Here is a 24,518-nt window from a genome sequence, read left to right as displayed (position 1 = left end):
GCGCTGGCTGCTGCACACACATAGCCCCTCGGGACTAATTACACAAGACAGACCATCAAATTAGGCCTGAATAAAGACTGGGAGTGGATGGGTCGTTACACAAACTAACTTCCCCCTGTGGTTACTCCCACCTTCTGTCTGAAATGGGCCACCCTCATTGCCATTACAAAAGTGATTTTTCCTCCCTTGGTATTCTACTGTTAACTGAATTGTCTCCTTAGACTGACCCCCCCCCCTCCCCCCCTTGGTAAGGAAACTCCCATCTTTTCATGTGCTGTGTATATATACTGCTTACTACGGTATTTTCCACTCCATGCAGCTGATGAAGTAGGTTCTAGCCCACGAAAGTTTGTGCCCAAATAACTGTGTGAGTCTCTCAGGTGCCATGAGGAGCCCTCGTTGTTTTTGCTGATACAGACTAACACGGCTCTGCTCTGAAACCTACCCAAGACAGATGCTCAGGGAGGCAATGGGACCTGCCCAAGGTCACAGCTGGGCAGTGACAGAGCAGATGTCCTATGACCTATGACCTGTCCACAAGGCTTCCCGGTGCCGACCAGCTGCTCTACTTCCTCCTGCAGCCAGACAGCCTCCTCTAAAGACCGGAGGTGGTTCCAGGTGGGAGGAGCCACGCCGAGACCAGGACTGGTTTCCAAGCATCCCAGCTCTGCTGAGCACTCCCCGCGGGAAGCGGGGCGCAGGGAGCCAGGATAGGGAGCTCACTGCACACCCCATCACCGCACTCCGACTGGAACAGGAAAAAACAGAGCCTTTTTTGGGGGCTCCTGAGCCCTCCCCTGAAAGCAGCAGGGCTAGCGGCTCCGAATGCCCAGGGCCTGCAGAGCCAAACTAAACAGCCAGGCAACCCCCAGGGAGAGGGGAGGCTCAGCCAGCCCCCAGGGTGGGGGCAGGGCACCCACAGCAGCACCCACTCCCACCTGGGCTCACAGTAGGGGTGACTGAGCTCATCACAGCAAGTAGCCAGATTTCAGCTATGGCCACTGAAGCCATATGGGAACCCTAGTGCTGGGACTCCAGATCCTGGCTGGTTCCTACTAACACTGAGCCCCTGTGCTGGGCCCCACTGCTGAGCCGCTGCAGAGGCCAGGCACAGGCAGGCAAGAGGGGTGGGCATGGCAGGGCACCAATCCTTGCTCTCGCCTCTGCCAGGCAAACGGAGTTTACACCTTTCTGGCAGAGCCTGTGTGGACCCCAGGCTGGCCTCATATGCTGGCCACGGAGCATTTCCGCACAGCACAGCACTGGCTCAGCCTGGTGTTCTGCTGCGTGGTGATGTGGTACAGCCCCATCGGGGGGAGCCGCTGCACTAAACCAGGTGGTGCTGACACTACGTGAGCAGCCTGAAGGGCTGGGGAGAGCCCCCGCGAGGGGCCCGCACACCTGTGAATGATGCCCGAGGCCTTGTAGATAGCCACTCGTCCACTGCCCTCTTTCGACTGCCCGTCCCGCTTGTCTCTGGCGTACATGTTCTTCTCGGAGAAGTTGCAGCCCATGAAGTCAAAGTGAGCTGAGTTCAAGGAGATGAGTTTCGGGAACAGCATATTTTCCACCTACAGGTTGAGAGAGGCAGACAGAGGTCGGGCAGTGCCCACACGGTGCAGGCACAGCACTGGCTCCCGAGGCAAGCCGAGACGTACTGGTAAGAGACGCACCTGACTGGAGCACCACGAACTCCAGTGTCACTGAGCTCAGTACCAGGCTCTCAGGCCCTGAGTTGTACTGCGCATTTCTCCTCCCCATCAGCCAGCCCAGCCCCTCGCTCCAGCCAGATGCACCAATCCTGCTTCCCCCCAACCTGCACACGTCCCCCGAACCTCCATGCATCTATGCCAGCCTTGCGCCAACCCCCATCCTGAATGCTCCCCCTCCGGCCTCACCCCATGCTGAACTCAATTTATGTCTGGGTTTAAAAAGCAGGACTCCCCTTTTTCCCAGCCCAGGGGGAGGCAGCAGGCACCCCCACTGCTGAGCTTCCACCGCCCCTGCCCTCACCTGGGCATTCTCCTCGCTGAAGCTGTTGCCGTACATGAAGCAGCCGCGTTTGGAGGCGTGCCCGTGCAGATCCACGTAGTACGCCAGCCCGCTCTCCTGGGGCAGGACGGCTTCCAGGGGAGCCACTGACGGGGCGGTCTCGGCTTCCCTCTCACAGTGCTCCCCGGTGGGCTCCGAAGGCAAGATCCACACAGCTTGGTCCTTGTTCCCCAGCTCAGCAGCAGGTGCTTCCAGCGGCTGGGGGTCCTGAGAAAGCGTGAGATGGGTGCTGGGGTGGTTGCGGAGGTTGTTGGCTTTCTCCAGCTCCGACAGAGGAGCCTCCGGGGCCACGGTGCAGTTGCGGATGGAATGGTTGGAAGATTTTGTGCTTAGCGAGCTGGAGGTGAGCGGGGAGGCATGTATCCTCCAGTCAGGAGCAGCGGGTGGGCCACGGCTGTGGATGTGATGGTAAAGGAGCACGGCTTTGGCTCCGTACACAGCAGGGTGCAGCTCTGCATCAGGGCTCAGATACTGGCGGTTCAGGTTCACCCCCCGGGCATCAGTTCTGCAGAAGGGAAAGGGGAGACATGACACCTGCCTGTCCCCAGCTGGATGCTCTCTGCTGGGCACTGCAGGCCTCAGGGCATGCTGCCGAAGGCAGGGGCCGGGCCCAGAGTCCTTCCCATGGATCTCCCCACCCACCCTGCTGTGGGCTAGCAATGCTACCCTCCACCCCCAGGACTGGACAGAGCATGCAGCAAGCCGCTGGAGGCTCCACTGAGGCAGAAGGAGCCATCATCAGGCCTTCACAAGGCACAGAGGCAACTCTGAGGGGGCCGCACTGCCTCTTCGGGGAGATGGGGGGAGTTACTGAAGAAGGCCTTCTGGCCCTCCCAGAGGCTCCCCTTCTCCCCCCGCAGCACTCACTCCTTCAGCTTAAGTCACTGCAAGGAGAAGCTCATATCTCCAGGGGTTCAGACCATGCTGTGGGGCCTAAAGCTCAGCTACAGACACTCCACTCCCCTGTACTGGCCCGAGGGGGCCCCTGGCCAAGAGACAACCCACTGCTACCAGACTCTGGAGTGTCTCCCCTTCATGAATGGCTGGTTGTGCTCACAGATAGTGGTGCTGCAGCTCCTTCAGTGGCCAGCAGGAGCTGCTGTTGTAACACACCACAGCTCAGAGCCCGGCTACCAACTAAGTCACGGCTCGAAGGGAGCGGCCAGGTGTGCGTCAGACACAACCCTGCTCTCTCACAAGGCCAACGAGGCGGCGAGCTGCAGTCCTCCCACCAACTGGCTCTGCGCAGTCTGCACCTGGCGCCGACTGGCGCTCTGCTCACAAGCACCGCATCTGCTCTGGACACCGCACGCGGCAGGCACTGGGGAGGTCAGCCACTCAGGCAGGAAAACCCGGAGCTCTGCTCCGGGCCGGTGATTCCTGCCCCTTCACTCTAAGCTCTGCACATGATTTGGCAAGTGACTGAGGCTACCAAACACCTGGGTGGGATCATGGGCTTTAAATGTGTTTTTGTCCCTCTGGAGATATGTAGCAGGCTACAAACTAGAGCTGGCCCTGACCTGAGGGTCATAGGCTCTAAACTCTGCCAAACTCAGCTCCTGCCTCACTGGGGGGTTCTGATGCAAACTGAACCTGTCAACAGCTCAACCCAGGCCGGTTCCCAGCTGCCCCAGAGCCGGCATTCATTACCGCCAGCCCCCCCGTGCCCTGCCAGCGCACGAGCCTAGCCTCTGCCTCCAGGGAGGTATGCAAGAGAGAAACCCACCCCAGCATCCGCAGGCAGCGCAGCTCTCACCGGTAATGGCCTCGCACCACGCCATCTGGGTTCAGCATGGGGATGAGCTTGAAGACGAACATGCGCCTCAGCATCTGGGCTCGGGGATCGTCCTCCCGCAGGATGAACTCCAGAAAGCCATTGAAGACGAAGCTGGAGGGCGTTTCCCCTGGGTGAACTCTGCTGCTCAGGAAGAAGACCTAGGGGAGAGACACTCAGAGCTACCGACTGTTCCCTTCCCAGCCGCTCTGGAGCTCCAGCCACTGTACATTTCCCAGGGCTCCGCCCCACATCCCACTCCAGGAACCTGGCCCACCGGTGCAGGGTGAGAGCCCAAGCTCACCGCATCTGAACACTCCAGGCAGGTTCCGTTTCAATGGGCGGCAGCAGTCAGAAAAGCTAATAGAATGTCAGGATCTACTAGGAAAGGGATAGAAAATATCATCCTGCCACTATCTAAATCCAAAACCACCTTCTCCACCACCTCAGTCTGGGACAGTTCCTCAGATTTATCACCTAAAAAGAAAATGGCTCTGGTGGAGCAATCTCCCTCTGCAGTGGAGGCCACTGCAACGAATTTGTTTAGCTTCTCTGCAATGGCCGTGTCTTCCTTGAGTGCTCCTGGGTTACCTAGGGAGGTGGTGGAATCTCCTTCCTTAGAGGTTTTTAAGGCCTGGCTTGACAAAGCCCTGGCTGGAATGATGTAGTTGGGGATTGGTCCTGCTTTGAGCAGAGGTTGGACTAGATGATCTCCTGAGGTTTTTTCCAATTCCTATATATCTGTTTTTCAGATGGGGTGACCACATCTGCACACAGTATTCAAGATGTGGGCGTACTGTGGATTTATATAGAGGCAATATATTTTCTGTCTTATTATCTATCCCTTTCTTAATGATTCCCAACATTCTGTTCGCTTTTTTGACTGCCACTGCACATTGAGTGGATGTTTTCAGAGAACTATCCACAGTGACTCCACGATCTCTTTCTTGAGTGGTAACAGCTAATTTAGACCCCAACATTTTATATGTACTGAGGATTATGTTTTCCAATGTGAGTTACTTTGCATTTATCAACATTGTAGCTCTTCACAGTCTGCCTGGGACTTAACTAGCTGGAGTAGTTTTGTGTCATCTGCACATTTTGCCGCCTCACTGTTTTTTGGCCCTCTGTTTTTTTTATATGGCGTTTTTAAAGCATTTCCATGGAGCTTGCAGGCATTTCACTCGTGACTATTCCTTTTAATTTCTGTTTAACTCATGTCCTCCTTTCTGCATAGTTCCTCTTTTCAAAGTAAAATGTGACTGTGATGGATTTCTTGGTTACCCCGCCGAAGGATATCAAATTTAATTACATTATGGTCACTATTACCGAGCGATTCAGCTATATTCACCTCTTGGACCAGACCCTGTGCGCCACTTAGGACTAAATCAAGAATTTCCTCTTCCCTTGTGGGTTCCCAGACTAGCTGCATCATGAAGCAGCTATTAATGGTGTCTAGAAATGTTATCTCTGCATCCCATCCTGAGGTGAATCAGTATGGAGATAGCTGAAATCCCCAATTATTACTGACTTTTCTAATTTTATAGACTTTCTACTCTCCCTGAGCCTTTCACAATCACTATCACCATCCTGGTCAGGTGGTCAGTAACACATCTCTACTGCTATATTCTTATTATTCAAGCTTGGAATTTCTATCCATGGAGATTCTATGGTACAGTTTGATTCATTTATAATTTTCACTGTATGTGACGCTACGCTTTCTTTCCCATGTAGTGCCACCCCCTCACCAGCGCAACCAACTGTCATTCCTGTATATTTTATATCCTAGTATTACTGTGTCCCACTGATTAGCGTTCAACCACATTTCTGAGATGCCTATCCGGCACTTGAGGTCACTCATCTTAGTATTTAGACTTCTAGCATTTGTATACCAGCACTTACATTTGTCACTGTTTAGTTGTCTGCATTCATTTGATGTCATTGAATGGGACTCTCTTTCATTTGATGGTTTGTCTTCAGATCCTACGTGTACTTTATCAACTTCTATCTTCTCCTCTTTACTGGGATATAGGGTATCCCCGTTAATACGTCTTGCCCTAAGGGATGTCTCCCACCATGAGGACAAGGCTGTCCCCTGCATCCTCCGTGCTTGGATTCAAGGAACTGCCCGGGGGCAGACATGCCAGCAAGCAGGACAGCCAGTCTGCTGGCAGGATGTCGGTCCCAGGGCTCCCTGGCAGTCCAGTCCCCATCCCCATCCCCACCCAGAGGCAGCCAGCGACTTACCCTCTTCCCTGCAAAGCAATGCGGACGAGGAGTGGCTTCATCAGGGAATAGGCTGTCCAGCCTGGGCTCGCGCTCCTCCCTCATGCCATGGCACGAGGTGACAGTGAGCAAGTCCACCCGCAGATTGTCCAGGGAGCGGCACAGCAGCTCTCGATGGTAATAGATGGAGTCAAGGGTGCTGCAGGGGGGAGAGGCAGAAAGGCCCTGAAGAGCAGTTGTGACAGTCGAGGGAGGAAGGGCAGCTCCCCCCACATACCAGCTGGGCACTCCCAGGCCTCAGCACTAGGGAGAGGTACCCACCTTCCCAGCCAGGGAACAGGTCCCACCAAGGAGGACTAGCAGAGTCCCACCTGAGTTTGGAAGGTGGCCACCATCCGAGCAGTGGGTGTCCTGCCAATAGGCTCCCCTGTGCAGGCTTCCCGGGCTCCATTCTGCATTCCCTTTGGGAGGAAGCCCCACACAACAGTTACCTTCTCCTGGCTTCCCTCAGTGCTTGCTCTGCTCCCATACCCCAGAACAGTTCTGGGACCCCTGGGTGAGGCCTCCAGCCCGGCTTGGCTATCCAGTCTAAGTGCACCCTGCTCTTGTCTAGTTCTGAGTCTTGCCTTGAATCTGGAGCCCAGCCCTATGTATCACTTCTTTATTATTTCCATTGCAGCAGCACTCACAGGCCCACTCAGGACCACCACGGGTGATGCACAAAGATGTACGGAGACACTGCCCTCACCCCACCGCAGAGCAGACAACCCAGCTGGTGTAACTCGCAGGTGGAGGGAGTGGGCAAGGGAGGCAGGTGCTCAGGATGATGGGGCCATGGGCACGTTTTGCAGGTTTGAGAGTGGTGGGTTGTGTCAACAGGAGGCAGTGGACTCACTGGTCCCTGCCAGCTCCCTACCAGTTCAGCCCACAGATCGCCACAGGTGCATCTTGGGGAAGGTGTTAAGGAAGGACCCAGTTGCCTCTTTACAGATCAGTTCAAAGAGGGCATTGCCGGTGGGAGGGACAGGTGGATGGGTAATAAAGGCTGGCACTGCTTGCAGGAGGAGGGGTGCCCTAGTGAGACAAGAGCAGGCCAAGGAAGGAGCAGAATTGTGCAAGGAGCGACAAGCAGCTTGCACCAGGTACAGAGGAGGCAGTGCAGGGATCCCGAGAGGCTGACATGGCCAGAGCAATGGCCAGGAAAATGAGCTCACAGCAACAGCATTCTGGACAGACCCAAGAGGCACCCAGGAGGCCAGAGAAGAAGAGGCAGCAATAACCAACCGGGCAGACGAGGAACAGCCTATGGGGACGAAGCAGACATTTTTAAAAAAAAATTTTAAGCCGGCGTGTGCCTCAGTTTCCCCTATAAGTAGCAGTGTTCCCCAGTGAGGGGAAAGGGACTGTTTGCTCTCAGGGAGGCTAGGAGACGCAAGTGCGAGTGGTGCCCATGCTCTGAGCTGGGATGGGACACTGGAAAAGGACTGGCTGAGGCAGACCCCTATCCACGGAGAATTTGAGAAGACAACGGCAGATCCAGTCCCCAGGACATTTACCTCTGGCAACCCTGGCTCCAGAGGCAGATGGATTTCCCCATCTCTCAGCAGGGAGGCTGAGCAATGTTCCCAGCTCGACTGGGGAGGTGAGAGGATAAGAGGTAGGGGCTGGAGACAGACAGAGCTTGAACCAAGGGGGTCACTGCAGGTGGGCTGGGCGCTGGCTGACCAGGCCAGGCTGGGCTGTAACCGTTAGTTCTCTGGGCCACCCGAGGGGCTGTCTGGGCCATGTGCCAGGTGACCAATAAACCCGACTGGTTTCACAGCACTGGGTGAGTGTCCCTGCAGGCGCTGGGCAAGGGGCACTGATCCCCGAGGAGAGGACATGTTTCCCCCAGGGTCTGGCTCAGTGGGACTTCCTAAACTGGGCTCACAATGTGAAGCAGGGGGTCTGCAGGCTCAGAGGCCCAGTTTCAGGAGGGGGAGAGGCCTTGTGGTGCACCCTGGAGGAAGAGTGGGACCCCTAGAGGGTCTGGCATACTGTAGGGGTTCCTCCCAGAGACCATTCCAAAGCTGGGGTGTAGCACAGACCCTGTGGCTCCCTGACACCCGTATGAGGCAATCGGGAAGGTGGAGAAAGGCTGCACCTTGGAATGCTGTACAGAAAGCAACAAGCCCTGGCCTGGATGTGCAGGTCCAGAGACAGAGAACTCACAAGTGATGCCCATGTGACAGAGGATGGTGGTGCTGCCAGATTAGTGAGTAGGAGCAGGGAGATGATCGTCCCTCCTTATATGGCACTGGGGAGACCGACACTGGAACATGGCGTCCAGCTCTGGAGTCCACATTTTAAAAAAATGTTGAAAAATTGCAGTGTGCAGAAGAGTCACAAAAATGATTCACGAGCCAGAGAAAATGCTGTACAGTGAGAGACCTGATGAGCTCCATCTGCTAACATTATCAAAACGCTGACAGAGGTGCCTTGATTACAGCGTGTAAGTAAAATACTATGTACCAAAGGGCTCTTGAATTTAGCGGAAAAAGGCATAAACACGAGCCACCAGCTGGAAGACAAATTCAAATGAGAAATAAAACATTTTTAACACTGAAGCCTTGTCTACACTACAGGGGGTGGGGGGCGGGGGGAATGGATCTAAGTTATGCAACTTCAGCTACATGAATAACGTAGCTGAAGTTGACGTACTTAGATCTACTTACCGCGGGGTCCACACTACGCGACGTTACGACATCTCCCTGGCTTCAGGCTCTTTCCGTGCACCTGGCCGTATCTCTCCCTCAGTCCCTGCCCTCTGACTAATTGCTCTAGAACGTTTAACACTTCTTTAACCGCCAGTTTATGTCTCTGGCACCAGATGACCTGAAGGATTCTTCCCTCTGCGCTCTGGTGACAGCAGCCCAGAGACCCTCCCATCACCTAGCCAGCCCCTATGAATGGCCCAGCCCTAGTGCTCCTCCATTGGTCGTGCTCGTTTTGAGGCCTCTGCTGGGGAGGCTGTAACTTCTGCTCCTGCCTGAGAGGAGGGGAGTGGAAAAGTCAGGTGAAGTCTCTGCTCGGCTGTTGCCCCAATGCAGGGGTGCCCCGAGAGGCCAAAGACCAAGTCAAAAGGAAGGGGAGCAGCTGGATCAAGCTGCCGCGGGCCAATCCTCTGGTGCCTCTTTTGGGTGTCTGTATGATCTAGGTGGGTATGGGACACACAGCTACTGAAGCCAAAGGGAGGTGTGGAGAGGGAAATCAGGGTAGGCACTGCAGAGCCCTGGGGAGGGAGCCATCAGTCCAGACCACATGCAGAAGGCAGGAAGCCCACCATGCAGTCATGCATACAAGCAGGGTACATGCCTAGGGCCAGCTCTGGCTGCTGGCGACCAGCAGGACTCAGTCTGAAACAGAGCCATGACATGAAGGATCCCAGGCAATAAGACACAAGGGATGTGGAGGGAGAGCTGGCACCTAAGCTTAAAAGCGGTGTTCTGCTTCGCTACTGGTTTGCCACTATCCATTGTAGGTGAGAGGTGGTCTAATGTCCCCAGGATCCTTCAGGCTGGGGGCATCAGGCATCTGATACCCAGCCATTTGCTTCAAAACAGAAGGGGGGTGAGGACAGGAAAGAGACGAAGGCAGTCACCATGACGATGCCATGAACAGCCTGACAGATCAGGTGTTGCCAAGGACAACAGATCACATATGAAAGAAAGCAAATCCTTAATGGCAAAAGGGCCCAATCAGAGGGCTCAAATTCAGCCCAAGGTTCTTCAAGGACTCCAGGCCAAAGGATCAGCATAGGACACAGGAGCATTCTGCCCTGGGGGCACTGGCTGACACGGCCTGAAAGGGCCCTTTGCAAGCAGCGCTCCAAGAGAAGCAGGACGTGTTGAAAGTTGCAGACAGGCTCTCTCGGGAGGGCTGGATGCCAGCTTCAGAGGCTGGAGAGATGACATGAGCACAGGCAGAGAAGGTCAACAAACAGTTCCAAGAGTGCAGAGTTCTCCCCCAAGCCTCTCGGCACTTCCATTCAAGAGATTCCCAACACACAGATTAAGGCAGGAATCCAAGGGAAATATGCAGAATGTCTACAAGCCTGCCCATCACTGGCTCTGCAGGGAACGCTCCCCATTCCCTGAAAGCACCCAGGGCAGGCTGGGACTGGCTCCCTCCAGTGGGACAGGAGCAGATAGCTTGCTGTTGGCTCTTCTAGTCAGGTGTCCTGCCCTGGGCACCACCCCAAGACCTGTGGAAGGACGCCAGACCTGAGCTTTCAAGAGGACATTCACTCTTCAAAAGCAGCATAGGAGTCTGGTCTGGGATCAGGAGAGAGGGAACTTGCTCAGCCAAAAGGGAAAGGCAGCTCCCAATCCCAAGGAGACCCCTGTGACCCCCGGGAGGGAGAGTGCAGCAGCAGGAAGCACAACCAAGTATCACACAGGGATCTCCCACTCACCCCAACCTGACAGAGCAGGGAGCACTGGTGTGAGGAGGCCAAATTCATCCCTCGGGCAACGCCATGGACTTCAGCAGCATGGGATGAATGTGTGTAACTCTCAGGCTGGGTATGTAAACATGGAGCAAGTGGCTGGATTCAGAGTCCAGTTTCCTCTCTCTTTCTAAAGCCACAAGTGAAAGCTCTCTGCTCCGGCTGCTCCAGCTCCTGCACGCCATGTCAAACCAGAGCCTAAGAAAGGCCAGGGGCTGTCATGGAACTGCAGCTCTTTGTGCTCAGAGACCACAGGCTTCATGTGCCAACATCAACTGCCTTTTCATATCCAGCTGATTTCTTCGAGTCCCTGAAACCTCCCTGGAAAGCCATCAGCAGAGGAATGACATTCACAAGGTCACTGAGAGGAGTGAATGCCTTTGATTTGCCTTGAGATAAAGAATTACTTTCTGCTTGCCTAAGGAAAATGGTTTAGGGCTATAACAGCAGAGTATGGAAGAGCCTCCAGGCCAGGAAGCGACGGAGGTGGGAGAGACTGCAACACAGAACAGCGCTGCAGAGATCAGAATGAGCTTCTGAGAAAGGGAGCAGAAGCAATTCCCAGAAAGGGGACGGTCTTTGGTGCGAGCGCCATGCAGCCAGAATTCCTGGTGCTGATGATCAGCCCCAGGAGGTATTGACCTCCCCTGGGATCGGGCTGCCGAGGGAAGGGAAAAGGTCTGTGTGAGAGGATGTTCTGCAGCCAGGAAGCTAAAAAGGAATGAAGCCTTTGCTTAGCCAGGTCTCCTAGACCCTCTCTCAAAAGGCAGCGTTGGGGGCAATGGTTCCACTCCCTCCTTTTCCACATTACAGACCCTCCAGCACCTCTGCTCCTCAGTATGAAACAACACTGAGGCTGCGAAACCAGGGACGCTACAGACCCCCACTGCCCGTCCCCTACACTTGGGTCCCAGGCAGCTGAGAGCTATGGAAATTAGTGATCCACTCAGGACCCACCCACAGGGAATGCATGAAAGCTGGTCTGACCTTGGGACTGAAAATGCTGTTCCCGGAGGAGACCCGAAATAAAGCCCAAAGGGCACCCTCTGCTCACCTCCCCCTCGCCAAGAGCCACTCATCTGGGAACCAAGGGGTGCAGAGAAAACAGCTGTGGCTGCTCATTCCAGAGCTGACATAAGAGATACAAGCCCAGGGCAGCTGGCACAATTACCCCAACTCCCCACCCAGGCCAGAACCACTGCAAAAGGTACGCTTGAGCAGAGCCAGCATATCAAGGCTGGGGGAAGACAGGCAGCGAGAGGGTAACACGGGTGGTGCGCACCTGCTGGGTGACATGTATTGACACTCCTCAAAGCGGCTGTCCAGCTGGGCCAGCATCTCCTGGCACTCCGTGAGAAGGGGTAACAGAAGGCAAAGTAGGTGGTGGTGCCACGGTACTCCAGGAAGCGGTGCACAAAGGACAGCACAAACTGGGTCTCCATCATCTGGGACAGACACACACAAAGCAGATGCTGAGTGGCTAGCATGGCTCCCAGGAGCAGAGACCCACAAGCCTGCAGTCATCCCCCTTGGGGCACACAGCATGGCATATATGGCTACTGGCTGGCATCCTACAATTCATCTCATTGTACCTAAAAATATGCCCATTCCCTCCCTCCCTCGGCTCTAGCATTATAACCCATTATAACCAGTAGTATAATCACCACTAAACAGTGGCTGCAGCTTTGCAGTCAAACCCACAATCGAAGCAGCTTCCACCCATGTTTGCTCTGAATCCCTGAGGAGCCCAGACACCACCGCCTAGGAAAACAGGCTCTGCCTTACTGGATCAGACATTTGGTCCATCTCACTTTGCTGCCTCCCAACAGAAATGACCAAGACTTGAGACTTCAAAGGAAGGTGAAAAGTCCCAAAATGCACCAGGCCATTTGTGCAAAATTGTCCAGGAAAGAACAGGGGACCTCTTCCTGTTCCCTCCGGTGATCTGCTGACACCCAAAGTCTGAAATACTGTTAGCCCAGCTGTGACAAAGTGGGAGGGTTCTTAATGTTTTGTCTGAATACTGTGTGTGTGCCTCAGTTTCCCCCATGTTACTCAAGCATCTAGGTGGTGGGACAAGAGACCCTTAGAAGGCAGGTGTGACTGTCTGGGTCAGACAATGGACGACACTCTGTATCCTGGCAATTGATAGCCAGGGCCCATCCTCTGCAAGAGCCAGCTGGAGAACAAAGTGAGAGATGGAGGCCAGGTACCCTGTTTGCCCAGGGAAAGAGACAAAGGCCAGAGGACGGGCAACTGGGCATGACAGAGGCTGGGCTGCTGGAAGCTGGTCAGTCAGCGGTTGGAGGACTGAAGAGGGGACAGCCCAGGGTTCAGGGCTTGGGATTGGGCTCTCACAGGATGGCCTTTGCAAAATGTTTCTAATTTCTGTGCTAACAAGGTCTGTTCTACGCTGTGTTCCCAACAACTAATAAACCTTCTGTTTTCCACGCTGGCGGAGAGTCACTGCTGGCTGCAGAGTCAGGGGGCAGGGCCCCTTTGGGGGAGCGTAAGGCTTCCCCAGGTGTCCCACCCAGGTGGACTCATCGCAGGGAGCTGAACGCTCTGAGGTCAGACCCAGGAGGCACTGAAGCCGAGGAGGTTTGCCCTAATGAGATCGTGCCCTGAGGGGAGACATTCTGCACTAGTCCTGGCTGACTGCATTCAGAGCTGTTCCAGAGCACCGAGACTGGGACTCCGGGACACCATCTGAACCAGTTCTGCTGCAAATGTTGATGTCATCTAATTATCCAGCTCCAGTCTAAATTCAGCTGCAACATCCCACCCCTTCCATAATATATTTTCTGATAAGGTTAAATGCCCAAGCATTTGGGGTTGTATTTGGGAGGAAGGAAAGGCATGGAAATGGGACAGGCCACCTCAGGAAATCTGCAATGGAATTAAGAGCCTTTCAACTCTTGGTTGGTTGCTAAAACAAACCAAGCCCAGAGTAACAGTCACCAAGAGTCACAATCCAAGGGTTACTGGTTCTCAGTCCATCTCCAGCAACAACTGTACACAGAACAACCACCAGCCTCTCCAAAGGCCAACGCTGAAGGAGCCAGAAGACCAAACTCACTGCACAGGAGTGCATGTCAGGGCAGGGGCAAGGCCCATTAGTGAAGCAGTGCGTGTGTCAGTGAGACTGCGGTCCTGCTGCTGCCCCCCTCACCTCCACCAGCTCTCCAGGGACTCCCAATCTAGCAGTTTTCAATTCATGTTTTTTTTTTAAATACGGAACTATCTTAACAATCACATTTCAGTTCGGAAGGCTGTTTCCCAGCTATCATTACAACTGAAGGATTAGAGAAAAAAGATCTTCAGTTTGTAGGAGGAGTTTCCTGGGCCTGACCCTGGTAAACCAGGTGCTAGCTCTTGCCAAGGCTGTAGGCGTCAGCTGAGCACTGACAAATTCATAGCTGGAAATTCACAGCCCAGCCCACCTGTATGTTAATATCGTTTGAGATGGGTGCTGAACTTGTAAGAATGTGTTTAGTCTCTATAAAATGCTTGTGAGTTGCTGCCTGCATTAGCCTGTATCCTGTGCTATAAGGTAATAAGTAAGTTTTGCTTTACAAGTGTAAAAATGCCTGCTCTGAACTTGTGAACCTAGGCAGGAAAAGTGACCCCCATATCATCCAGAAGAACTATCAAGACTAAATGGGCCATTGTGGAACATCACAATGCAAAGCCTAGTGTAACGGCTTTCTTACAACCATGAAGGTGCTACATGTGTCCCATCAGCTTGAGTTCTGGAAGAGGGAACTAGAGATACTGATAAGAAGATTTTTCATCTCTTTGCTATTTGAACTCTTACAAGAGCTGATTTAAGAAACAAAAAGCAGAGATCCCCAGGGTCACCCTGAGTTAGCCCTCAAAACACATTCAGTTCTGACAGATTACTACATCTCTGTCACCTTGTGGAATCACAGAATGAACTCATTTGTGTATTCATGTTGCCTGCTTTAAACTGTAAATAACTCTTTTCCTAGTTACTAAATTCTTAGTTAGTTTACTATAGGATTGGCTACCAATGTTGTCTTTGGTGTGAGATCTGAGTACAAGTTGATCTGGGGTAAGCAACGAGTTCTTGGGACTGGGAGCAACCTGAATATTTTGTGATTTTGGGGATAAGTGATCATTTATCACTACATTCAGCTTGCCTGGGTGGCAAGAGAGACTGGAGTGCCCATGGGGACTGTCTGACTCCATGGTAAGACTGTTACAGAGACCCAGGAGTTCACATTTTCCTTTACAAAGTTAAACCCTCTCTTACATGCTGCGCACTGAGCCAAAGAGAATGCTAAAGAGTCACAAAGCTGCAGACAGGACCTGACCCCAACGCACCAATCCACCGTCAATTCCACGCAGCAGCATCCCCCGACGCGCTCACTGCACGGATACCTCGAAGGTGGGCCGCTCCCGGATGCGCTCCCAGCGGGGCCGGACAGGCAGGGTCCTAACGAAAGGCGACATGCCTTGGGAATAGAGTTTGCTCTGCTTGTTCATGTTCACGATGTTGATTTTGATCAGCTTGCCTGGAGCGCCTCCCTTCACACTGAAATAAAACCAGGATCTGAAAATGACACCAAGAGGGACCAGGTCAGTCTGTCAGCTGAGTCATGGAGCTGACATTCTTCTATCCCGCAGACAGGCGCTGTCTGCTGCCCCACAACAACTCTGGCGCTGGGGCACGAGCACCGGCAGTAAAGTCAGAACCCAAATGGGACTCCAGCATTAAGTCACCTCAGCAACCTCAGGCCTCCTGGAGTAAGAGTGCAGCATAATCAGAGAAGTGAGCATGTAAAAGTGTCTCTCTTTTCTACGAAGCTACCCACAGCAGCTCAGCCACATGGGTCTCTAGGGACTTGAGGGACTGATTCTTTCCCTGTTAGCGCTGCAGAAGCCAATTGGCTACAGGAGAACCTGAATACTAGTCTACCACGGGTATCATCCCCAGAATTGCCAGCTAAGCATCCTCCTGTGAGAAGCTTTACTATTAGCCCGGATGCAAGAGGCAGTGAGACCCCAGAAGGATTCTCAGAGTGCCAGAGCAGGAGCTCTCTTTGGTTTCTCCGTGCTCTTTATGCACTTTGCAGCAGAAAGGTTCACGCTGTCATCAGCACAGCACATGGGGAGAAGGCAAGGAATGGCCAAGGAACAGAGCCGCATGCTAAACAACTGCCAGGATTGGCATGGCTCCAGCTGTTAGCTCATGTCGGCCTTGCCTCCTGGCACAGAGAGAATGAAAGGAAGGCTCATCAGGAGAAGCTCCACCGTCCTCTCAAGCCCCTTTACCTGTTCCCATTTTCATACTCCGTCTCAGCACAGTCGGGCTTGGTCCACACATTGAATTCATAGTCAGCCGTGGGCAGGGAGCTGCCAAACACCGCAGACACAGTAGTGCTGCTGCTGCTGCTGTTGTTCCCAGCTACGTCCCCTTCTCCGTCCTGGTGTTCCACCTTCTCCACATGGGCCAGGTTCCCTGAGTCAAATTTGGAACTGAACAAGAGGCCGCCGCAGCGTATCTCCATGTTTAGTCCCCCACCGAGAGTGCGATTTCATCCTCTTGTCTGCACCAAGGCTGTTGCGGGGCTGTTCCTGAGAGCTGAGGAGCGCAGAGAACCACCCAACAATTAGAAGCTCCTCCCTAGCCACCGCTAACTTGTGATCATTGTACCGTACCTTTCTGGTTCCAGGGCCTCATCCTACTCCCTCACTGAGACCCACAAGGATTTGCTACAAAAACATGAATTGAGCTATCGAGTTATGCCTCTACACAAACTGCATAGCACACCACTCCTTGCCAGACTATGTGGCCATCCACATATCTTCCCATGCCTCCTGTTCAGCTCAGGTTCCACATGGGGCCTGAACTGAGACTGGAGGCTATCTGGGGCACGGACTGGTTTTCTATATGCCCTATACATGTGCAGCCCACTATTCAGCACCGTAAAAGTACTCGTTATGCTTCCACAGCACCTTTTATCCTGAAGGATCCCACAGAATTTGGCAAACATAAACTGACACACATCAACAGCAGCTGCGGGGAACTCACTGCTTTTGAATCTCAGGCCACTTATTTAGGTGCTTAAATATGGATTTAGGAGCTTAACTTTAGGCACCCACTTTTGAAAATCTTAACCACAGAACAACACCACCACCCGCTGAGAGGCGTGAAGAGAAGGTAGAAAGAAACAAAACAGTTAAAGTTGCCAAGCCTAGGAAAGGCAAAGAGCTTAATTACAGTACTCAGCGCTCAGCTCCTAGAGAGGGACACCCTCGACAGGAGAGAGCTCCCCTCTTTTCTCCTGACAGCAATCCGAAACCACTAACAGACACAAGGAATCAATCCACCCCTAAAAGCACCAGGAATGGATTTCATCTAAAAGCTCTATACGCTGAAGACATCTTATATAAAAATGACCCGAAGGGACAGGGAGAGGAAGAATCTAGGAAGGTTTTGGGTCATCACATTTCCACAAATGAGGAGATTACATTCACACATTTGCAAGAGACTGTATTGAGCTCCAAAACTTCAGGATGAAATCCAAGTTGAAGTTACATGGTTCACCTCCCTATGAACCAATCCGTTGTGCTGCAGTAAATGGGCCCGCCAGTGAGAGGTCAGCTCAGGGTATCCCACTTGTTACCTGCTGGATGAAACAAGCTTCCAAATATAGATGTTTTGCTTGCGGATCCTCCTCCCTCCTGCTTTTTATGGCTCTAAGTACAAATCATTGTTCAAGCTGGTGAACCTATGGGGTGAAACACAACACGACTCAAAGGCACTTCGATATTATGGTGCTCAATCTTACCTAATAAACTAGATCAAAAGGCAGCAACCCGTTACTGAGGAAAAAGGGAGAACTCTTCACACTGGCTCTTTGGGAAGGAGACTACATAGTGAAAGCGGGGGACAGAGATTTCTCCCTCTGGTGCAGAACAGTACACAGAACATGTACTGGTCCACCAAAGCCTCTCTCCGGCCCTGACAGGGCAAGACACAGCAGACCCCAAATGCACACCATCCTGGTGACCTGCTCACTGTTTTCCATATGATTTTAGCAGCCAATGCCTCACACGTGGTGAGAGCTGGAGATCAATGCTGCATCTATTTTCCTAACAGAACATAGCTCTGGCTTCCAGCCAAACCTGTTCAGACATGGCCGCCGCTCCCGTCCAGTCGGGATTGAGTGGAAGAGGAAGGCGAGTGACAGGCGCTGCCCCTGCAGTGTCCGGCCGTGTCCCAGCCCAGCGAGAAGCGCAGGGACCCCCCCCCCCATCTCCCTGGGGAGAGACTGAGCAGAGCCCCATGTTCGCAGTCCCGGGGCTCCGGGGCCCTGTTCTGGGCCGGGACACATCAGGAATCGGCCTGGGGTCCCGCAGCCCCGGATCCAGAGCCTGGCGGGGGGGAGCACAGAGCGCGTCGCATTGTCACAGACATGACGGGGGCGGGGCAGGAGACCGGCAACTGGACGCTGCGGGGAAGATGCGCCGAGCGCGCGGCGGGGGCGGGGGCGGGGCCGAGGGGCAGATGCGCGGGGAGGGGGGGCCGAGGAGCAGTTGTGGCGGGCGCGCGGGGAGGGGCGGGGCCGAGGGGCAGATGCGCGCGGGGGCTCAGGGCAGTTGCGCCGGGCGCGCGGGGGGGCGGGGCAGATGCGCGGGGGGGGCAGTTGGCATCTCTCGCGCTACCAGGCCCCGGTAGAGGACCCGCAGCCGGAGTCTCTCACCTCCACCTGCCCGGCCCCGGCTGCCCGCTTCTCACCGCTCCCCGGAGCCCGGCCCCGCTCGACACCAAACAACGGCCGGCCCGACAACAACAACGTGCCCGCCCATTGGCCGGCCCCCCACACCTCAGAGCAGCGCGCCCGCCCATTGGCCGGCTCCCTCCCCTCAGCTCAGCGCGCCCTCCCATTGGCCGCTCCCTCCCCTCAGAGCAACGCGCCCTCCCATTGGCCGGCTCCCTCCCCATCTGAGCAGCGCGCCCTCCCATTGGTCGGCCCCGCCCCTCAGAGCAGCGCCCCCCCATTGGCTGGCGACTCGGAGGGGCGGGGCTCCGCGGTGTCTGGCGGTTTAACGTTTGGCTGCCGGGGGGTGGCTCGAGCTGGGGTCGGAGCCGCGCGGGGCCCAGGCTCTGCCGCGTCCCCGCCAGTCTGGGCGCTGCCGGCCCGGGGGGGGGCTCGTGCCCGTGGTGCCGCCTCTGGCCCCGCGGGGGCAGTGACCCGAACGGCACCAGCGTCTGGTGCAGCCACTTCCCGCTCGGCCAGACACCCCGACAGCCCCCAGCGCCCCGCCCGGACCCCGCCAATCACCCCAGCGCCCTGACCCCCGGCAGCCCCCAGCGCCCCGCCCGGACCCCGCCAATCACCCCCAGCGCCCCGACCCCCGGCAGCCCCCAGCGCCCCGCCCGGACCCCGCCAATCACCCCCAGCGCCCTGACCCCTGACAGCCCCAGCGCCCCGCCCGACCCCGCCAATCACCCCCAGCGCCCTGACCCCGGCAGCCCCCAGCGCCCCGCCCGGACCCCCGACAGCCCCAGCGCCCCGCCCCTGCCCAGCCCCGACAGCCCCCAGCGCCCCGCCCGGACCCCGCCAATCACCCCCAGCGCCCTGACCCCTGACAGCCCCAGCGCCCCGCCCGACCCCGCCAATCACCCCCAGCGCCCTGACCCCGGCAGCCCCCAGCGCCCCGCCCGACCCCGACAGCCCCCAGCGCCCGCCCCTGCCCAGCCCCGACAGCCCCCAGCGCCCGCCCGACCCCGCCAATCACCCCAGCGCCCCGACCCCTGCCCAGCCCCCGACAGCCCCCAGCGCCCGCCCGACCCCGCAATCACCCCCAGCGCCCGCCCCTGCCCCGACCCCCGACAGCCCCAGCGCCCGCCTGACCCCCGCCAATCACCCCAGCGCCCTGACCCCCGACAGCCCCCAGCGCCCGCCTGACCCCGCCAATCACCCCCAGCGCCCGACCCCCGACAGCCCCCAGCGCCCCGCCCGACCCCGCCAATCACCCCAGCACCCCGACCCCTGCCCAGCCCCGCCAATCACCCCCAGCGCCCCACCCCTGCCCAGACCCCGACAGCCCCAGCGCCCGCCCGACCCCCGCAAATCACCCCCAGCGCCCGACCCCTGCCCAGCCCCCAACAGCCCCAGCGCCCGCCTGACCCCCGCCAATCACCCCCAGCGCCCGACCCCGACAGCCCCAGCGCCCGCCTGACCCCCATAAATCACCCCCAGCGCCCGACCCCAGATCAAATCGCGTTTCCTTTATTTCATTCAAGAAGAGTCATGTACAATTTCAATGATTTGGGTCCTGCAACCTTTGGAATTCTGTGAGCGGACAGGAACACAGGCAGCTGCGAGTCTCCTTCTGGGCCCGTCCCAGGTGGCAAGAGGGGATCTTGGACACGGGTGAGACTCCAGGCCGGCAGGTGGCAGCAAGCAGGGCATGCACAGGAGGGCACACCCCAGCCGCAAGCACCCCTCAACGAGACATACAAGCATGGAGAAGCGAGGCCCCTGCCACACCCGTCTCCCCAGGGGGTCCTCCCACTGGCACGCTGCACGCCCTGTCTCCAGCAACAGAGGGTTTGGGGTGTTGGGAAAACTCCCTAGCAGGCTGCAGAGTCCAAGGAGACAGGCTTTCCTAGGCTACCAGAGGAGCAGGACTGCACTGGGCTGGCTGATCCTTTGGGGGACAATATGGCTCAGCCTGGACAGTGGGTTCACCAAGCAGCTTCCACTGCTCCCCACCAGGGCTCAGCTCGGTTAATATGGCTTTTACAGACGTGCCTGAGCATCTCCCCGCTCCGAGTCATCTCCCGTCTAGGCTGTGCTAGTGGACGGAGCCAGGCTGAGAGAGAGCCTCGCCCATCCCCAGCATCTAAGGGAGCAGCCAGGCCTCTGCTGGAGAGACTGCCAGGCAGCGGGCTCGCTGCTGCTTCTGGCCAGGATGGTGGCGGTGATGGAGACTGGCCCAGTAGCACACAGGCTGGCTGAGACCCAACCAGCTCGTTTCACAGAAGGCCTGGCCCTAGGCACACAGAACAGGAGGTTAAAGAGCAGGCTGCTCCCTTGAACCCGGAGCCAGTCGAGGGAAGGATGATCACTGCTGCAGTCTAGGACTGAGAATCTCCCAGCACCAGCAAGGGCTGGGGGGAGCGTGGAATGAGAGACACTGCAGCCTGACACTATTACACTCCAGCTCCTGCAGCCTTACACACTGCTCCTGCCTTTGCAAGCTGGGGCAGAGTCGGCTCGGGGGTTAGATCTTATCCTGGGCAAGAGAGCAGCCTTCCCCTCGTCCAGCTGGGTGAGGAGAGAACAGCTCCTCCTCCTGCCACAGGCTCTGGGCCTCCCGCCAAGTGCCAGGACAGCGCTGTGCCTGGCCCCCGCCACGCCTCCGGCCCGTTTTACACACTGACGGGAGGGGAAGCGGATCCGGAGAGACAGGCTCCCCTACAGGCACAAGGAACAAGTGAAATGAAAGAAACGCTCCCCTCACCCCCCTCCTGAATTGGAGCCTGACCCTGTCCTGTTTCCTTCCCCCGGGCGTCAGGGCCTGGCTGCCAAAGCCAGAGGTCACTGAGCCTGCCCCGCAGCCGGCCCTCACTCAGGCATCCCGCGGGAGCTGGGCTTGGCCCTTCTCTCCACTCCCCGGTCTGGGTAACTGGAGAGGTTCTAGGGCAGTGGGCCACCCCCGCAACAGGTGTGGCTTGGGGCGCCAGGGCCCAGCATGCAGCACTCCCTCCTGATCCCAAGGGCCAAAGCAGAGTGATGCCTGCTGGGAGCTGTAGTCCCCAAGGCCCATGCTGCCACGTTCAGTGGAGAGGAGAGTGGCTCTGTTCTATGTTGCAGCTCTTTGGAAAGCCGCCAGCACATCCCCTCAGCTGTTAGTTTAGGGGGGCGGCTGGGAACAACTGACACGCTGTCAATGCAGGTTCGCTCTGGCCAAGGGGGGCTCTGGACGGCTGCCCCCTGGGCAGGGCAATGGATCAGAGCACAGCAGGTGACCTGAGGCTGCGTGGCGAGATTCAGCAAACTAAGTGACAGCGGTTGGGGCCAGGGGAGTGAATGGGGAAGAGAGCTCGTGGGCTGCTACACGGCACCTCAACACCAGACACACGAGGGCTGAGGCTCTAGGCTAGCCTGGCCAGGCAGCCACTGATGTCTATGTGGTGCAGTGGACACACCTGAGCCACCACCCTTCCAGGGGCTGCTCTTCCAGGTAACGTCACAGTGAAGACCGTGCCAGGCCCAGGTGGGGAGGCACAGTCAGCAGCTCACTTGCCAGAGTTACAGGCCGGGGGTGAGGGAGCTGGACATGAATAGCCGAAACTAAACCACAGGGCGCATAAAGCTTGGACATGTCGCCCCAGGGAAAACCTCCCCAGCTACCCCCGCGTCTCAGCCTGCGCAGACACCTGCTCCAACCCCTCAACGCAGCTACACTGAAAACGCACTGTCGGCACCGTCCTTCGTCACGAGACACGAGGAGATTAACGACGTGACCGTCGTCCCCAGTGCTCCAGAGAGCCAGACTCTAGTGTCCAGAAATCATGGCCAGGGCCCAGTTCTTGATGGCTAGCGTTGTGTTCTGCAGGTATAGCCAGGAGGAATAGGTAAAGCTTGTCAGCTGTTTTCTCATGCAATCCCACGACACTTCTCCACTAGAAGAGTAAGGAGAACAGGTTACAGGCTAACAGCATACAGACACCTGCTAAGCAGACCAGCAGCAGCAAATGCAGCTCTTATACCCACGCAAGCCACTAAAGGGGACAACCGAAATCTACTGCAGGGAAAGTCCACTCCAGTTTGTGCACAGACACCCATGCACAACGTCAAGAGGACTTCTCCGGCATTCCCTCGACCCCACCAGGCAAACGCCAGCACCTCTGCTTGCTAGTCCGTGCCTGTCCGCTCACCGAGGGCAGTAAGAAAATAAATAGCTCAGATCCTGGAGGATGAGCTCCAGCACAAAGCCCGAAAGAATCAAACACACAGAATCACCTGCCTTGCTACAGGCAGCTGCCAGTTCCGGGGCATTTCACATCACACACAAATTCATGTACCTGAGGCTGTGCACTCCCAGCCCACAGCAGCAGAGTCCATGACCACGAAGCGTATGGGCTGGGCAGTATTTTCGCCAGAGGGGAAAACCCCAGGGGATTCTGGAGGAAGGACAGACAGGCTTGGGGCCAAGGCACTGCACTGGGAGATCTTGGGTCACGCCTCAGTTGTGTCACTGACTCCACATGTGACCTCAGGCATGTGCCTTAATCCAAGTCTCGGCTCCACCTCTGGAAATGGTGATCACGGACACTGTTCTGACTGTAAACTCTTTGGGGCAGGGACTGTCTCTTACCACGTGCCCCCGCCAGCACTTCTGCAATAGCCACTAATCACTCCCGTGGCTCTAGTTCTAACATTCCCCTTCTACAGAACTCGAACGTGGACCCAGGGAATTACTCATGAACTGCTCCTCTTCTTTCTAAGCAAGGGCAGACGGGCCTGACCCCCGGGACAGTGTAGCCTCCCCTTTCTGCCCAAAAGCTCACAAACAAGACGAAAGGAACAAGAACAAAAGCCGATCAAGCGGCCAGTGCTGCTCACTTGCAAGCGTCCACACAGAGCTCCCATCCCCGCTCGAGGGCTGTGCCTATGGATTCCAGCGCCGGCAGCAGGCAGCTCTGCAGGAGGAAGAGTAACAGCTCCTTGATGCATTCAGCAAAGTGCAGCACGAAGTCCGGAACCCGGGCCTGGAGCTGAGAGCGAAGGGGCAGAGAGAGCAATTTGCTTAGCAGGGGCAATGTGCTCGCATCAGACAAATTCCACGCTGGCTGCAGCCCGTTAACACCCGGACTGCAAGGGCTCTCTCTTGTCTGGGGAAAGAAACCTCTTCACTAAACCCCACCTCCTGAGATGTAACAGCTGCTACAGCAGCTTCCCAGACATAGGTGTAGCCTCGCCCCCACTGGCACTCACACTGCTATGGGCCCAGCCTCCTGGCGCTAGTTCAGATCCCCACATCACAGCACAACGGGTTCTCCCTAGCACACCCCTGAAAGACTATCGCCAGGGACAGCTTGTTCAGCAGCCTGAACCACCCGCTCCTGTCACTTGTCTGTGACGAGTGTGACCTGGAGTCATTAAGCAGAACAGGCAGTTTCTGCACCCGAGCTGGTGAGCGGGCAGCTAATGCAAGTTCTTCCTCACCCACTCGATGAACCAGGGCAGGTTGTCTTTGACCCAAGAGATCTGAGAGGAACATTTCCCAGAGACGTAAACTGCAGTCTCATTGGTCTTTGTCCAAACCAGTTTCAGGTTTGGTCCCAACACCGTCAGCACTTGGGAATAGTAAACAGGGACATTCCTCTCCAACCAGCTGGAAGAGAGAGCTAGCGTCAGTATCTGAACAGCGAAGGCAATGAGGGGAACGGAACTACAGTGAAAGCTGCCTTTAGAGACCAGGCGAACAGGGGAGCTATAAGGTTGTATTAGGAACCTTGGGGACCATTCGCGAGTGGCTTTCCAAGACAAGGGGATTTCCTAATGGCTGTGGGCTTCAGTGCATTAGTAACCCCACATGCATTCATGCACCTTTGGCCCCTTTGCTTAATTAAAAACTGCCACTGACCTGTATCCTTGCAGGGAGTAATGGGACACTTTGTTCCAGGCTTGCTGGGAGACCGACAGGATGCCCGAGGAGCGAAGGATGTGAGCAGAAGAAGCTGGAAAAGAACAAATGACACTGGGAGAGGAATTTAGACAAGGCTGGCCTGATTCGGCAGCGGCAGTGCTCGAACACAGCATGCTCTGCAAGCTCTCCCTCCCGGGGCTGCAGTCTGTGCAGCTAGCAGGAAGTTCCGTTACCGCGGTTAGAGCGGGGCAGGGGCTACTCTGTGGTGGGCAGGAAGTCCTAGGCACACAGGGAACCCAGCGCGGAGAGCAACCTCAGGGAGAAATAGCTACTCAGCAGGTA

General features: G+C 56.1%; 2 protein-coding genes across 2 annotated transcripts in view; both read right to left on the bottom strand.

Annotated features, from left to right (window-relative positions):
* The window catches only part of LOC120392638 (cytosolic carboxypeptidase-like protein 5), a 40,210-nt gene extending 21,800 nt beyond the window's left edge, over window positions 1-18,410 (bottom strand). Inside the window, 10 exon segments of the mRNA XM_039517400.1 lie at window positions 1,402-1,571; window positions 2,014-2,557; window positions 3,809-3,987; window positions 6,074-6,251; window positions 11,821-11,890; window positions 11,893-11,983; window positions 14,943-15,114; window positions 15,837-16,146; window positions 17,192-17,296; window positions 18,272-18,410. Coding sequence (XP_039373334.1) covers window positions 1,402-1,571; window positions 2,014-2,557; window positions 3,809-3,987; window positions 6,074-6,251; window positions 11,821-11,890; window positions 11,893-11,983; window positions 14,943-15,114; window positions 15,837-16,072 — 1,640 coding nt within the window. The 5' untranslated portion in view covers window positions 16,073-16,146; window positions 17,192-17,296; window positions 18,272-18,410.
* Window positions 18,411-19,784: 1,374 nt separating this feature from the next.
* The window catches only part of LOC120392640 (transmembrane protein 214-A-like), a 43,857-nt gene continuing 39,123 nt past the window's right edge, over window positions 19,785-24,518 (bottom strand). Inside the window, exons 15-18 of the mRNA XM_039517401.1 lie at window positions 24,174-24,267; window positions 23,753-23,921; window positions 23,150-23,301; window positions 19,785-22,206 (exon numbers count right to left, since the gene is read on the bottom strand). Of these exons, the coding sequence (XP_039373335.1) occupies window positions 22,080-22,206; window positions 23,150-23,301; window positions 23,753-23,921; window positions 24,174-24,267 (542 nt within the window). The 3' untranslated portion in view covers window positions 19,785-22,079. The remainder of the gene's footprint in view (window positions 22,207-23,149; window positions 23,302-23,752; window positions 23,922-24,173; window positions 24,268-24,518) is intronic.

The sequence above is a fragment of the Mauremys reevesii genome, unplaced genomic scaffold (genome assembly GCF_016161935.1).
Source record: "Mauremys reevesii isolate NIE-2019 unplaced genomic scaffold, ASM1616193v1 Contig107, whole genome shotgun sequence".
Lineage (NCBI taxonomy): Eukaryota > Metazoa > Chordata > Testudines > Geoemydidae > Mauremys > Mauremys reevesii.
This window is presented reverse-complemented; position numbering and strand designations above follow the sequence as displayed.